The following is a 15,787-nucleotide window of genomic DNA, read 5'->3' as shown; positions in this document are numbered from 1 at the left end:
CGCTCTGACACAATAGAGGGTTGCAGACAGAGCTGGAGAAAAATGTAGAACAAAATTCTAACTCACAAAAAAAGACCAGACTTACTGGCCTGACAGAGACTGGAGAAACCCTGAAAGTATGGCCTCCGGACGCCCTTTTAGCTCAGTAATGAAGTCACTCCCGAAGTTCACCCTTCAGCCAAAGATTATACAGGCCCATAAAACAAAACGAGACTAAACGGGCATAACAGCCCAGGGACAAGGACCAGAAGGCAGGAGGGGACAGAAAAACTGGTAATAGGGAACCCAAGGTCGAGAAAGGAGAGTGTTGACATGTCATGGGGTTGTTAAACCATGTCATAAAACAATATGTGTACTGTTTAATGAGAAACTTCATCTAAAGTACAATAGAAGAATTAATTAATTAATTTAAAAAAAAAGAGCTACAGCTGCTAACCAAAAGCTTGGCAGCTCGAATCTACCAGGCGCTCCCTGGAAACCCTATGGGGCAGTTCTACTCTGTCCTATAGGGTCACTATGAGTCGAAATTGACTCGATGGCAATGGGTTTGGTTTGGTATATATGATATATATGGAAATATACACACGGAGCCCTGGTGGTGCAGTGGTTAAGAGCTCGGCTACTAACCAAAAGGTCGGCAGTTCAAATCCACCAGCCGCTCCTTGGAAATCCTATGGGGCAGTTCTACTCTTTCATATAGGGTCACTATGAGGCAACCGGTATTTTATATATATACGTATGTGTGTGTATACACACACACATACACACACATACATATACACATACATACGTATAAATATGTATTATATATATATACATGTATATATGTGTATACAAAAGGAACCCTGATGGAGCAATGGTTAAATGCTTGGCTGCTAACGGAAAGACTGGTGGTTCAAACCCATCCAGTGGCTTTGTGGGAGAAAGAAAAAAAAAAAAAGAAAGATACTAGCTACAATGAGTTAATAAACTAGCATGGAATCAAGATTCACACAAACGGAACAGCCAAATAACTCACGGCAGCCTGTGACAATGGGCAGGATCCTCTGGCTTCACTTCCCTTCCAGAACTAAGAGCTACCCCACTGTGACAATGGAGCGGTGGTGTAAGAGGTCCTCTAACTTCGTGGGGGGTGGGGGGGAAGAAGAGTCATTATTATTATCAACAGCTCAAGGCTGATTGCTGTGAGGTAGAGGTCGGACGTATCTCCACCCTCCAATGTTTTTACCAATTCTCACACCAGCCATCCCTCCCACGGGACCCTCTACTCCTCTGCTGGGTTCAATAATCAGTTGCAATGGCCACACAGAACTCACAGACCATACTCACAGTTACGGGGTTTATTAGGGAAGTAACAGGTTACAGTTCAGGATCAGGAACCACTCAGGATACAGTTCTTTGATCAGGGCAGCCTCTTTTCAGCTGTGCCTGCAGGCAGGCTTCTCGATGGCCCTCAGGACCTCAGCCTGGCTTCTGCCCTGCTCAAGCATTACAAAGCTCTTTAGCTCTGCCAGTAAGTGCCTGGGGGCACCCGCCTCTGCCAGTAAGCCTCGACCTGAAGGCATCAGCTCTCTTGCTCTGTGGATAGGCATACCCACTGTAACCGCCTCACTCCATGGACCAGGAAGCCCTCTGTGCCGTCTCATGCCGGTCTCCTGGTTCCGTTGCCGCCGTTTCTCTGCCACCACTGCTTCTCGCTGTCTTGCGCCGTCTCTGGCGTTATAGCTCTCTGTCTCAGTGCAGGAACCTTGGGTCCAGAGGATGTGCTCTGCTCTCAACTCTTCCTCTTGGTGGTATTGAGGTCTCCCCTTTCCGCCTCTGGGATGGCTCATTTGAAGCCTAGCAAGATGGCAAAACTGACCAATCCCCTCGTTAGGGTCCCAACCCCCATAGGGGTGCCAGGCCCCTTACTTGTATTATTAGCAAGCTGTCCAATCCCCGTGGTGGGCCACAAGCACCTTATTTGCATCATCACACTCAATCTTTTGGGAGTCACAACACCATGGCTAGAAAGGCCATATAAAAGTGATACATCACACCACACCCACAGTTGTTCAATTCTGTTTTCCAATGAGTTTCAGCTCCTTTCCTTACCAAGCCTTCTTTAAGAGGTCATGTCTGTATCTTCTTTAGTTTGAACCCCTAAACTGTCCAGAGGAGCTCCAACAAGCAAGGGCACCAAGGTTCCCTTGAGTATAAAAATCAGGCCCTTTGCAAACTATCCCACAGTCTGAGTCTCAGCATAGTAAAATGCATATGGGTCCAGTGCTGTCTGTGCCACTTCCTAGCTGGGTGACCCTGAACAAGTCACTTTATGTTTCTGAGCCTCAGTATCCTCCTCTTATCAATTAGGGATAATAAGCTCCTTCCTGTCTACCTCACAAGGCTGAGGGGAGAAACACTCTCTCAGTGCTGGAGCAGGGCTTCTTTGTCAACAGCATCACTCTGTCAGAGCTCCACCCCCACAATTCCACAGAGAGTAAAGATCTCTGACTGCCCAAAGGAGTAAGTACGTCATGGCGATGGTCTTCAGACAGCAGCAGAGAAGGCAGGGGTCAGAGGGGCAGACAGGTGTGGGGCCTGACCAGGGCTGACAAGTAGTCCCCAGTCAGAGGTCTGATGCAGGTTTCCCTGTGTTTCCTTTTTTCCTCCCTTTTTCTTTTCCTTACTTTCTTCTGTATTTCTATTTCTTAACAACATCCCCTATTTTTTTTTAATCTTCTATTTCAGTGTTTTTTTTAAATCTCTTATTCGCTTTCTATTGCTAATTCTTAAAATTCCTGCTTCTATTTTTGTTTTTTCCTCACCTTGAAATTATATTTTTATTTTTTTCAGTTTTAGTTTTGTATAAATTTTAATTTCATTTTTTACTCTTATTCCACTCATTTTTAACTTTCATTAAGTCCTGTATTCCTTCCCTTGTAGGTCTTTATCTTTTACTTGAAAGGTGTGTTTCTGTAAAAACAGCGTGAGAGCCATGTCTGACCTCCTCTAACTTCACAAGGGGGAAGGAGAATCAAGATCAACAGCCCAAGGCTGACTTCTATGAGGTGAAGGTCAGACACGTCTCCTCCCTCTGCCATCTTTACCAATTCTGACACCAACCGTCCCCCCCACAGCACTCTCTACTTCTCTGCTGGGTTCGACAGTTCATTGCAATGGCCACACAGAACTCACAAACAATGCTCATGATTATGGGTTTTATTAGGGAAGTAACAGTTACAATTCAGGCTCAGGAACACTCAGGATACAGTTCTTGGACAGGATAGCCTCTTCCCAGTCGTGCTCTCAGGCATGCCTCTGCTTGGCCCATGGCCTCTGCCCAAAGGCACTCAAGCTTTCTCTCTCCATCAGCAGGGAAGCCCACCACGCCGTCTCCTGCTGCTGGGTCTCTGCCTTCAGTGTTACGATTCGCTCTCTCTCTTGGTCTCTTGGTTCTAGGAGCTTCTCAGCACAGGGATCCCAGGCCCAAAGGACGCGCTGGCTGTTTTTCCTTGGTGGTAGTGGGATCCTCTCCTTTCCTGCCTCTGTGGTGGCTTATTTCAAGCAAATGGCAAAACTGACCAATCCCTCTGATGGGCCACAATTACCCTATCACACAGTCCCACCCAATCACTTCGGTGGGGGTTACAAGACCATGGCTAGCCAAGGCCACACGAAAGTGATCCACTGCACCATTGCACTGCAGTTTCTTATTGCCCTATCTTAAATCTGATTTGTTCTACTTTTTATTTATCGCTCATAACTTATTTTTTCCTACTAGATTTTGAGTCCTCATTGTTTTAATTTCAAGATTTAATCTCTTGATTAAGAAAACAACTCCATTTATAATGGCATCTAAGAGAATAAAATATCTAGGAATAAATTTACCCAGGGATGTGAAAGACTTATATAATGAAAATTATAAAACACTGCTGAAAGAGACTGAAGAAAACCTAAATAGATGAAAAGACATTTCCATGCTCATGGATTGAAACACCTAATAAAATCAAGATGGCAATACTACCCAAAGTGATCTACAGCTACAATGCAATCCCCATCAAAGTTCTAATAGCACTCTTAACAGAAACAAAAAAAATAATCCTCAATTTTATATGGAAAGACAAGAGACTCCAAACAGCCAAAGTAATTCTGAAAAAGAACAACAAAGTAGGAGGCCTCACACACTTCCTGACTTTAAAACATTACACAGATACAGTAATCAAAACAGCCCGGTACTCGTGTAATGACAGACACATAGACCAATGGAATAGAACTGAAAATCCAGAAATATATCCAAACGTCTATGGTCAATTGACTTTCAATAAGGGTACCAAATCCATTCAACAGGGAAGGAACAGTCTCTTCAACAAATGGTGCGGGAGAAACTGGATTTCCACACGCAAAAAATGAAACAAGATCCATACCTCTCACCGTATAAAAAAACTAATTCAAAATAAATCAAGGACCTAAATGTTAAATCTAAAAGCATAAATTTCTTGGAAGAAAACATAGAAGCGAAGCTTTGGGACTTATTTTTTTTCAATGATAGAATATCAAACACAACAACGAATACATGAGCAACAGAAAACAAAACAGATAATTGGGACCTCATAAAAGTTAATACTTAAATTTCATCAAAAGACTTTATCAAAAGAGTAAAGAGACAATCTACGGTCTGGGAAAAAACCTTTGGGAATGATATAATGAATAATGGTCTAATACTGAAAATATATAGAAAACTTCTACAACTTAACAAAAAGACAAACAATCCAATCAAAAACTCAGCAAAGGACGTGAACAGACACTTCAGCAAATAGGATATCTGGATATTCAAATAGCCAACAGACACGTGAACAGATGTTCAACGTCATCAACCATCAGAGAACGTGTATCAAAACCACAATGAGATGCCATTTCACTCCCACTAGGATGGCCAAGATAAAACAAAACAAAACAGAAAATATCAAGTGTTGGAAGGGATGTGGAGAAATTGGAACCCTCCTCCACTGCTGGTAGAAATGCAAAATATTACAGCTGTTGTGGAAAACAGTCTGGCAGGTCCTCTAAAAACTAAAGGTACAGCTGCCATACCGAAACCCACTGCTACTGATTCCGACTCATAGCAACCCTTTAAGACAGAGTAGAACTGCCTCATAGGATTTCCAAGGAGCAGCTGGTGGATTCAAACTGCCCACCTTTTGGTTAGCAACTGAGCTCTTAACCACTGTGCCACCAGAGCCGCCATATCACCCAGCAATTCCACTCCTACGTATATATCCTAGGAGTGTAACAGAAGTGACACAGACATATGCACACCTATGTTCATTGCAGTACTACCCACAATAGCTAAAAGATGGAAACAACCTAAGTGCCCATCAACACTTGAATAGATAAGTAAAATGTGGTACATATATATACAATGGAATAGTACTCAGCAAAAAAAAAAAAAAGAGTTCCCCAAACATCTTGGAACACAGATGAACCTGGAGAACATCATGTTGAATGAAATTAAAAAATACCGTATGTACAACTTTTACCAAATGACATGAACAGGAAAATATACAGAAACTAATGTTCATTAGTGGTTACCACAGATGGGAAAGGGGAGAGAGGGATTCACTCTCTAGACAGTAGATGCTTGTTATTTCTGGTGACAGGAAAGGTAACACTGAAGGTAAACAATGTCACTAAAAAGTACACAAGAAAAAAAGACTGGTTAGTAATTGCTATGGCGTATGTAATTTTGAAACAATATCAAAAACAACTAGCTAATATATGTGCGAGTTATCTATGTATGTATGTAGGCATATATGTGTATGCCCATTGCTGTGGATTATGACTCATAGTGACTCTGTAGGGACAAGAGGAGAACTGCCTCATGGGGTTTCCAAGGCTATAATTTTTACAAAAGCAGACTGCCATAACTCTTTCATGGAGCAGCCGGTAGATTTGAACCACTGGCCTTTCAGTCAGCAGCCGAGCACTTAACCAGTGAGCCATGAGGGCTCCTTATATATGTGTACAGGTATGTATACATGTGTGTATATGTAGGTATATGCAAATGTATATGTACATGCATCTATGTGACTGTATGCACATATAGTCATATATATAATAAAGCACGTAGGGCACACAGTTACAGATACTTCTTAGACATAACCAAACACCTCGCAGGATTAGATTTCTGGGTTTGAAGGATTAGGACCATAGTCTGGTGGGACATCTCAGTCAACTGGCATAATATAATTCATAAAATTATGTTCTACATCCTAGTTTGGTGAGTAGTGTCTGCGATCTTAAAAGCTTGTCAGCGGTCATCTAAGATACAACTATTGGTCTGCACCTGTCCACAGCAAAAGATTAAGAAGGAAACCAAAGACTCAAAGAAGAAACTAGTCTACAGGACAAATAGTTTACACAAAACACGGCCTCATCTACCATGAGATCAGAAGAACTAGATGGTGCCTGGCTACTACTAGTAACAGATAAAACAGGAGAAAAATGTGGAACAGAACTCAAATTCCTCAACAGCAAAACAGCCAGATATACTAAACTGGTTGAGACTGGAGGACTCTCCGAGACTACTGCCCTGAGATACTCTTCAAACGTTAAACCAAAACTAACCCCTGGGGTCATCTTGTAGCTAAATAACAAACTGGCTCAAAAAGTGATGACTATCACCAGTAAGTACTGTGCTCCTTTGAAAAATCACCTATATGAAACCAAATGGTCAACAATTACTTTAAAACAAAGATGAAAATGCAAGGAGGCAGAGAAACTAGATTAATGGAAATGGATCAACCAGTACGGAAATAATTAGAATGTTCACGCATTGTGAAGAACGCAACCAATGTCACTGAACAGCTTGGGTAGAAATTGTTGAATGGGAACCTGAAGTGCTGTGTAAACCTTCACCGAAAACACAATAAAATACTAAAAAAAGAAAAAAAAAAAAAGGATTTACTCTCTTCTTTACATCCTCCTGTGGTGCAATGGGTTTCTCTTATATATGGCGTTTCTAGCCTTGAGTTTATAATTCTGCCAAAATGACTGGCTATGCCACAGTCTCGCCAAGGAATTGGTTAGTCTACTAAAACCACCCAACAGGATTAAGTGATCTTGCAGTAACTGGTCAATTACTACGCAAACTGAGTGACTGTGGTCTACTGAGGGAACTGGTCAGTTAATACGCTGGCTGGGAGAGCCAGGCCTTCAATATGAATGTAAACGCCAGTCCCACAGAGGTTGGGGGGAACCTCACCAGCGTGAAGTAGAGCCTGGAGCGGAGCATGAGGTTTGAACCTGGGGTCCCTGCACTGAGAACATCCTAGGAACACTGAAGACAGTGTGAGATGGTGAGAAAGGGCAACAAGCACAGCAGAGCTCAGCAACAGAGAAATCATGGTAGCAGTACAAGTGAGAAGGAAAAGACCAGCGCAAAGCGGCTGCAGCAGGTTTGCTGGCCCATGGAGCCAGAGAGAGCTGAGCACCTTCTGGCAGGATACTTGCTGGCACAGTAGGGTGACTCCAGCCACTTGTCAGTAGAGCTAAAGAGCTGTAAGTGTAACCCTTGCCGAGCAAGGCAGAGGCCCAGAGAAGGGCCTGTCAGCCAGTACGCCCAAGAGAAGGGCCACCTGCCTGCAGACGGGGCCAAGAACAAGCTGAGAACTGTCTTAGTTGGCAGCTGTACTGATTGAAGAACTGTATTCTGTCTCCTAGTTGTACCCTGTTACTTCCAAGTTGATCCCGATCCCAAGTTGTAGCCTGTTACTTCTCTAATAAACTGCATAATTGTGAGTATGGTCTGTGAGTTCTGTGTGGCCACTGCAATGACTTATCAAACCCAGCAGAGAAGTAGAGAGTGCCGTTGGGGGGATGGCTGGTGTCAGAAATTGGGAAAATGTTGCAGAGTGAAGGTACGTCTGACCTCCACCTCATAGGAATCAGCTTTATGCTGATCTTGATTCTCACGCCTCCTCCTGAATGTAGACAGGTCCTAACGCTAGATTACATTATTTCTCCCCTACAACAGCACATGCACACACTACAGCTCATCCCTGATGGTACTGTGGACAAATGAGATATACTCATCCAGCCCCTTGTCCAGGATGAAGGCTGCTAATCCCAGGCGACCACGAAGCCCACAAGGCTGCCTGGCCTGCCTCACTCACCTGGAGTAGACAGCTTCTCCACGACAGTACCCAAGGATCGCAGCTGTCTCAGGGTAGATGGCCTGGTATTTCAGGAGATGCCTCTTCAGGGCGTAAAGAGGGTGGTTCTTATATGTGCCAATGGCAGTGGGCAAAGGCTGGTCCAGGTGTTTTGTCTGAAACTGCAAAGGCCAGACAGACAATGTCGAATATGTTATTTATAAAAGGAAGTGAGGATTGAGGTGGACAATGTATGGATTGACTTGTTGTAATAATGGATGGTGGAGCAGAGGTTTCATGAACACCAATGACTTTGTAATGTTGCATCTGTAGCTCTGGCCATCACACAGGTTTTAGATAAACTTAGAGGAGCCCTGGTGGCACAATGGTTAAAATGATCAGCTGCTAACCGAAAGGGTCAGCAGTTCGAACCCACCAGATGCTCCACAGGAGAAAGATGTGGAATCTGTTTCTGTGAAGATTTCAGCCTTGGAAACACTATGGGGCAGATATACTCTGCCTTCTAAGGTTGCTATGAGTCAGAACTGACTCAAGAGCAGTGGGTTTGGTTTTGGTTTAGATAAACCGAAAGCAGTGAAGAATCAAGTTTTAATGCTGTGGTTTATTGCAACTTCATCTAACCTCTTCTCACCCCCTTAGACACCAAGGAAGAAAAATACACTGCTTTCTTCAGTGGCATCATTTCTAAATAAAATGAACCAAAAACACTTGCAAACTCTCAGTGTCAGATGAACTGCAATGCTACAGGAAATGCTGAATCTAGGTTTTACCCATCCCGAGGGATTAGGAATAAGTCTTCTCCAAATCTGGGCATGTTCCTGTGCAGAAATGCCGAGCTGCCGGCAACAACACAACCATAGCGCACAGGAAGCTCAGCCCTGTTCCTGGTGTCAGTGGTCGGATCTAGGACCCAGTAACGAGATGTGTTATACTGTGGAAGTCTCTACTTCCCAGCGTGCTTTGTCAACAGACTGAATATAGTGCCTTATTCCAAGTCCCTTGCTTCCCACAGTGTTCTGTACATATGGAGAAGGGGGTAATAATTACTTTAGTTATTCCCTGTTTCACTTAGTACGAGTTATATGACTTGCATAAACTATTTTAAAGCTACAAATTTTTAACTGAGCAATTACTAAAAGGATACAGGCTTCAAAGCCAGAAATACCCGAGTTCAAATACCACACCAGTTAATCCCTTAGAACCTCAGTTTTTTTAATGGTAAAATTAAGGCCATAATACCCCCTGCTTTACAGTAATGTTGTGATAAATAATGAGGCAACACATTAAAAATACCCAACACCATTCTAGGCATATATGAAGTGCTCAAAAAATGAGAATAATTTCAATAACCTGAGTCTTCAAGCCCCTGGCGGCCAAGGCCTTACCTCCAACTCTTCCTTCTTTTCTCTATCCACAAACGGGCTCTGGTATGGCCTCAAGGTTTCAGCCCACCACTTGGCATCAACCCGGCACTTGCGGGTCATTGTCATCCAGGCTGGGTCGTACCTTTGTGTGACATCCCGCACCCAACCATCGCTGTCAATGCCCACGACATAGGTCACAGGCTTGGTGGCATATCTGTAACAGGTCAGAGGCTCGCCCACCACACTGTGCACACAGTCTACACACACCCACTTTTCTTCCTTGTCACAGAACACCTCTAGCCACTGGTCGACACCAGCTGCTTTCCCTCCTTCTACCTCCTCAACACCACTGGGAATTTTCTTGCCTCTCTTGTTGCTCGAAGAGCTTGAGGATGCTGCTGGATTAGGGCAGCTTTGACGCGAGGTCTGGGAGTCACTCTTGGACCCTGCCTTTGTCCTCTTAGGAGCTGGAGCCCGCTTCTGCCTCAGAAAGTCAGGGTCAGAATCCTCATCAGATGGAGAATGGGCTTCCCCACTGGAGAGCTCAAAGTCAGAGTCGCTGTTGGCCTTGTCACTCCCACTCTCCTCTTTATAAGACACCCGGGAGGTCATGTGCCGCTCCCGCCCACGCCGCTTTCTCTGGTTCTCCTGCTGCTCCTCTCCCTTGCCCGTTTCCTCACTGGAGGAAGGTGCTCTCTGTTTCTTCCTGCCTGTAGCTGCCTTGCCTCTCTTCCCTTTGGCACCTGGATTGCCAGTGTCCTTGGAAAAGGTTTCTTCTTGTTTAGTTCCTTTGCTGGCCTTTGGCTTGGTATGGTTTTCTGGAACATGGCTGGGAGTTTCTGAGGAGCTTCCAGGACCCTCTATGGATCTCTGCTTCGAAGGTTTCTTTCCCTTAAACAGAATAAGAAATTTTTCTTTTTTTTCCTTTTTACTAATGATATGACAGAGATCCTATAACCTAACAGGGTTAGCTCACTGGCAGGAGAACCAATGTATGCAAGATGTTCCCTGCTCAGATAGTGATCAACTGACTGTCCTTTTAGAGATGTAAGAAAGTATCAGCTAAAATCTGTAGCACCTTAGGTAAAGTCAGGATATAGTTCATCAAACCGTCAACTGTAGCACAGGGGAAGGAGCCTCGGATTTGGAAACAGACAAACTTGGGTCCAAATTCCAATTCTGCCTCTTATTTGTTATGTGATTTAGGGAAACAATTTAACCACTGAGTCTCAGTTTCCTCAGCAATAATAATAGCTGCCTGGCACATAATGCATTTTGCAAACAAGTATTTATGGACTTAATAAAGTTGTAGTTTTAATACCACAGAAATTATTAAAACCAACTTTTGGATCAACAGGCTACAGATAATGCCAACACTCCTTTATCCTGGAGCATCTAATATTCAGAGTCCTTCACTCATCACTGACCCACACTGCTAATGAGGAAAACAGGCATCATCTTATCCATTTTACAGAACAGAAACTAAATTGTCAAGGAGCCAAGACCTCATGCAGGCCACTATGCATCCAGAACGCAAATCCCCACACGAAGCTCAGGCTGCTAGACACCCATTCAAGTCTTCCCCAACCCAGGGTACATGCGGGCAGGCTCGAAAGGACCTACGCTCCATGAATAACAACACTTAAAAACTTCTAGTAAACAATTTTTTTGTTATTTTAAGTTTGATAATTTCTCTCTCCTCCCTGACCTTTTCTCTGGAAGCCCTGGAACCTCACCTTTGCCGCTGATAACTTCAGAGGAATTGGCTGTAGAGACATCACTAGTCGGGTGAGAAGATCCAGGGCCCGGAGAATCAGTAAAAATATCTGTGATGATAAAGAATGACATATTTATCCTAAGAAAATAATCAAAGATTTAATTAGTTCAGTGATGTCTGCTGTGGTTCTTGTCTATAACAGAAAAATTAGAAACAACCAAACTATCTAAACAAAGAAGACTGAAACCCTCAACATTATTAAAAATGATGCTGCAGAGGTTTATCTTTGTAGAAAAACAAGGAAATATACACCATATAGGAAAAGAAAACTTTTATCTTTTTAAAGGAACATATGATGTGATTATATTTTTGTAAGAAAAACCATATATAAACATGAATATAGACATACGTGAATATTTGGAAAAGGATCCATAGAGTTGGGTTACAGGTGTTTACAGGACTTTTTTCTTTTGGTTACCTATCTTTTCTGATTTTTTCTGTATTCAAAATGTGTTGCATTTGTGACTTAAATAAAATCATAAAACCAAGTATCACTTTGGGGACAAAAAGGAAAAAACATCATTATCATCAGATCGCACAAGTCTATTCCCTGTTTTCCATTTTCCTCACACTGAATCTCTCGCCTGAAGCCTGCAGTTCCAAAAATTCTGTTAACTTCTAAGGATGGGAGCCTCATCAGGCAAACTGACCTCCAAAATAAAATAGTAACAGCAATAATGTACTTGAGCAAGATCTTCCTTTACAGATCTCAAGGTCCTTACATTCCTCGTTAATTTCTACAATACTCTTGTGAGAAAGAGGTAAAAATCAGAAACTGAAAGGCAGGTGTCGGGTAAAAAGCCATGTGGTGATGACAAAAATAATTATTTTTGCCTTGTTTCTGCTGGGATTAAAAAACGGGGTGGGGCCAGGGGTGAGAAAAGATCAAAGAAACCAAAATTGAGTGACACTCGATAAAATTTCTAACCTGCCTCTTCAAAAGTGCTAAAGTTATGAAAGAAAAGCAAAGACTGAGAAAGTGTCACACCTTAAAAGACACAAAAAAGACATGATGACTAAACGCAATGTAGTGTCCTGGCTTGGATCCCGGAACTAAAAAAGGACATTAATGAAAAAACCTGGAAAATCCAAATAATGTCTGCAGATTAGCTGATAGTGTTGTGCCAATATTAATTTCTAGTTGCAACATGCTCAACATAGCACAGGAGCACAGTTCTAGAAATTCAAATAACTGGGTACTCACCACTAGCTGAGTGACTTCTCTAAACCTGAATTTCTTCATCTATAATAATCCCTGCCGTGTCTTTCTCACAAGGCTATACCGAAAACTGGTTGTCTTCGAGTCAATTCCGACTCACAGCAACCCTACAGGACAGAGTAGAACTGCCCCACAGGGTTTCCGAGGAGCAGCTGGTGGATTCAAGCTGCCGACCTTTTGGTTAGCAGCCAAACACTTAACCATTGCACCATTAGGGCTCCCACAGGGCTATAGGGAGGATTAAATAAAATAACATATGTGATAAAGCACTGGAAATAGTCTACTGCCACCAAACATACACAGTCCTCACCTTTAACAAGTAATTTGTCAATTATGTTGCTGATGGAAAAAAATCAGGTTACAAACTGTGTGATTCCTATGCAAACAATTTAGATAACCTAGATGAAATAGACAAACTCCTAGAAACATGCATATTACCAAAACTGACTCAAGAAGAAACAGAAAATCTGAACAGAACTATAACAAATAAAGAGATTGACTCAGTAATCAAAAAAATCTCAACAAAGTCCAGGATGAAACATTTAAAGAAAAATTAACATCAATCCTTCTCAAACTCTTCCAAAAAATAAAATAGGGAAGAACACTTTCAAACTCATTCTATAAGGCCAGCATTATCCTGATACCAAACCCAGACAGAGACATCACGAGAAAACTACAGATGTACAGCCCTTCAAAATACAGATGCAAAAACCCTCAACAAAATAGTAGCAAACTGAATCCAACAGCATATTAAAAGAATTATATACCACAACTAAAAGGGATTTATCCTAGGAATGCAAGGATGGTTCAACATAAGAAAATCAATCAATGCAAGACACCACATTAATAGAAAGAAGAAAAACACCAAACACGATCATCTCAACTGATGCAGAATAAGTATTTGACAAAATCCAGCACCCTTACATGATAAAAGTACTCAGAAAACTAGGAATAGAAAGAAAATTCCTCAACATGATAAAGGCCCTTATGAAAAATCTACAGCTAATATCCTGCTCAATGATGAAAGACTGAAAGCTTTCCCCCTGAGATCAGGAACATGACAAGGATGTCTGCTTTCATCACTGTTCCTCAGCATCATACTGAAAATTCTAGCTACAGCAATTGGGTAACAAAAAAAATAGAAGGCATCCAAATAGGATGAAGTAAAACTATCTCCATTTGCAGATGATATGATCTTACATACAGAAAATCCTAAAGACTTCACAAAAAAACTACTGTTGTCGTTAGGTGCCGTCGAGTTGGTTCCAACCCAGAGCGCCTCTGTGTACCACAGAATGAAACACTGCCCGGTCCTGCGTCATGCTCACAATCGTTGTTATGCTTGAGCCCATTGTTGCAGCCACTGTGTCAATCCATCTCGTTAAGGGTCTTCCTCTTTTTCGCTGACCCTGACTTTACCAAGCATGAAATCCTTCTCCAGGGACTGATCCCTTCTGACAATATGTCCAAAGTATGTAAGACGCAGTCTGGCCATCCTTGATTCTAAAGAGCACTCCAGTTGTACTTCTTCCAAGACATACCTGTTCATTCTTTTGGCAGTCCATGGTATATTCAACATTCTTTGCCAACACCACAATTCAAAAGCATCAACTCTTCTTCAGTCTTCCTTATTCACTGTCTAGCTTTCAAATGCATATGACATGACCGAAAATACCCTGGCTTGGGTCAGGTGCACCCTAGTCTTCAAGATGACATCTTTGCTTTCCAACACTTTAAAGAGGTCTTTTGCAGTAGATTTGCCCAGTGCAATGCATCTTTTGATTTCTTGACTGCTGCTTCCATGGGTGTTGATTGTGGATCCAAGTAAAATGAAATCCTTGACAACTTCAATCTTTTCTCCGTTTATCATGACGCTGCTTATTGGTCCAGTTGTGAGGATTTTTGTTTTCTTTATGTTGAGGTGTGATCCATACTGAAGACTGTGGTCTTTGATCTTCATCAGTAAGTGCTTCAAGTCCTCTTCACTTTCAGCAAGCAAGGTTGTGTCATCTGCGTAATGCAGGTTGTTAATGAATCTTCCTCCAATCCTGAACCCCCTTCTTCTTCATATAGTCCAGCTTCTCGGATTATTTGCTCAGCATACAGATATTAAAAAAACTACTAGAGCTAATAAATTCAGCAAAGTTGCAGAGTATAAGACCAACACAAAAAAAATCAGTTGTATTTCTGTACACTATCAATGAACAATTTAAAAAAGAAATTAAGAAAAAATTCATTTACAATAGCATCCGAAAGAATACACAGGAATAACCGAAAAGATAAAAGACATGTACACTGAAAACTATAAAACACTGCTGAAAAAAATTATAGACTTAAATAAATGGAAAAACATCCCATGTTCATGGATTAAAAGACTCAGTACTATCAAGCTAGAAATACTACCAAAAGCAATCTACCGATTCACTGCAATCCCAACCAAAATTCTAACAGCATTTTTTGAAAAAATGGAAAAGGTGATCCTCAAATTCATATGCAACTGCAAAGGGTCCCAAACAGCCAAAGCAATGTTGACAAAAAACAAAGCTGAAAGCCTCACACGTCCCTGTTTCAAAACTTATGTACTACAAAGGCTACAGTAATCAAAACCAGTATGGTACTGGCCTAAGGATAAACACAGAGATCAATGAGAACTGAGAGTTCAGAAATAAACCCATACATCTATGTCTAACTGAGTTTTGACAAGGATGCCCAGGGCATACTATGAGAAAAGAATAGTCTCTTCAACAAACGGTGCTGGGACAACTGGACCCCTAATTCACATCATACACAAAAATTAACTCAAAATGGATCAATGATCTAAATATAAGAGCTGAAACCATAAAACTTCTAGAAGAAAACATATGAGTATATCTTAACGACCTTGGATTTGGCAATGGGTTCTCAGATACAAGCACAAGGAATAAAAGAAAATACAGCTATTTTGGACTCTATCAAAATTAAAAACTTTTGTGCATCAAAGGACATTATCAAGAAAGTGAAAAGACAACCTACAGAAGGGGAGAAAATATCTGCAAATCATGTATCTGATAAGGGTTTAGTATCCAAAATATATTAAGAACTCTCACAACTCAACAACAAAAAGACAAACAATCCAATTAAAGAATGGGCAAGGGACTGAATAGACATTTCTCCAAAGATATACAAATAGCTAACAAAGACATGAAAAGATGCTCAACATCATTAGTTTTAGGGAAAAGCAAACGAAAACCATAATGAGATATCACTTCACACCCAACGGGATGGCTATAAAAAA

At 41.8% G+C, this 15,787-nt stretch overlaps 1 protein-coding gene across 3 annotated transcripts in view; it reads right to left on the bottom strand.

Annotated features, from left to right (window-relative positions):
* Nucleotides 1-15,787, bottom strand: part of XPC (XPC complex subunit, DNA damage recognition and repair factor) — a 55,172-nt gene that overhangs the window by 11,478 nt on the left and 27,907 nt on the right. For all 3 annotated transcript variants that reach the window (XM_004368367.2, XM_023742488.1, XM_023742524.1), the window contains 3 exons: nucleotides 11,254-11,343; nucleotides 9,539-10,408; nucleotides 8,154-8,314 (listed from right to left, as the gene is read on the bottom strand). In XM_004368367.2, coding sequence (XP_004368424.1) covers nucleotides 8,154-8,314; nucleotides 9,539-10,408; nucleotides 11,254-11,343 — 1,121 coding nt within the window. The remainder of the gene's footprint in view (nucleotides 1-8,153; nucleotides 8,315-9,538; nucleotides 10,409-11,253; nucleotides 11,344-15,787) is intronic.

Source organism: Trichechus manatus, unplaced genomic scaffold (assembly GCF_000243295.1).
Source record: "Trichechus manatus latirostris isolate Lorelei unplaced genomic scaffold, TriManLat1.0 scaffold00001, whole genome shotgun sequence".
Classification (NCBI taxonomy): domain Eukaryota; kingdom Metazoa; phylum Chordata; class Mammalia; order Sirenia; family Trichechidae; genus Trichechus; species Trichechus manatus.
This window is presented reverse-complemented; position numbering and strand designations above follow the sequence as displayed.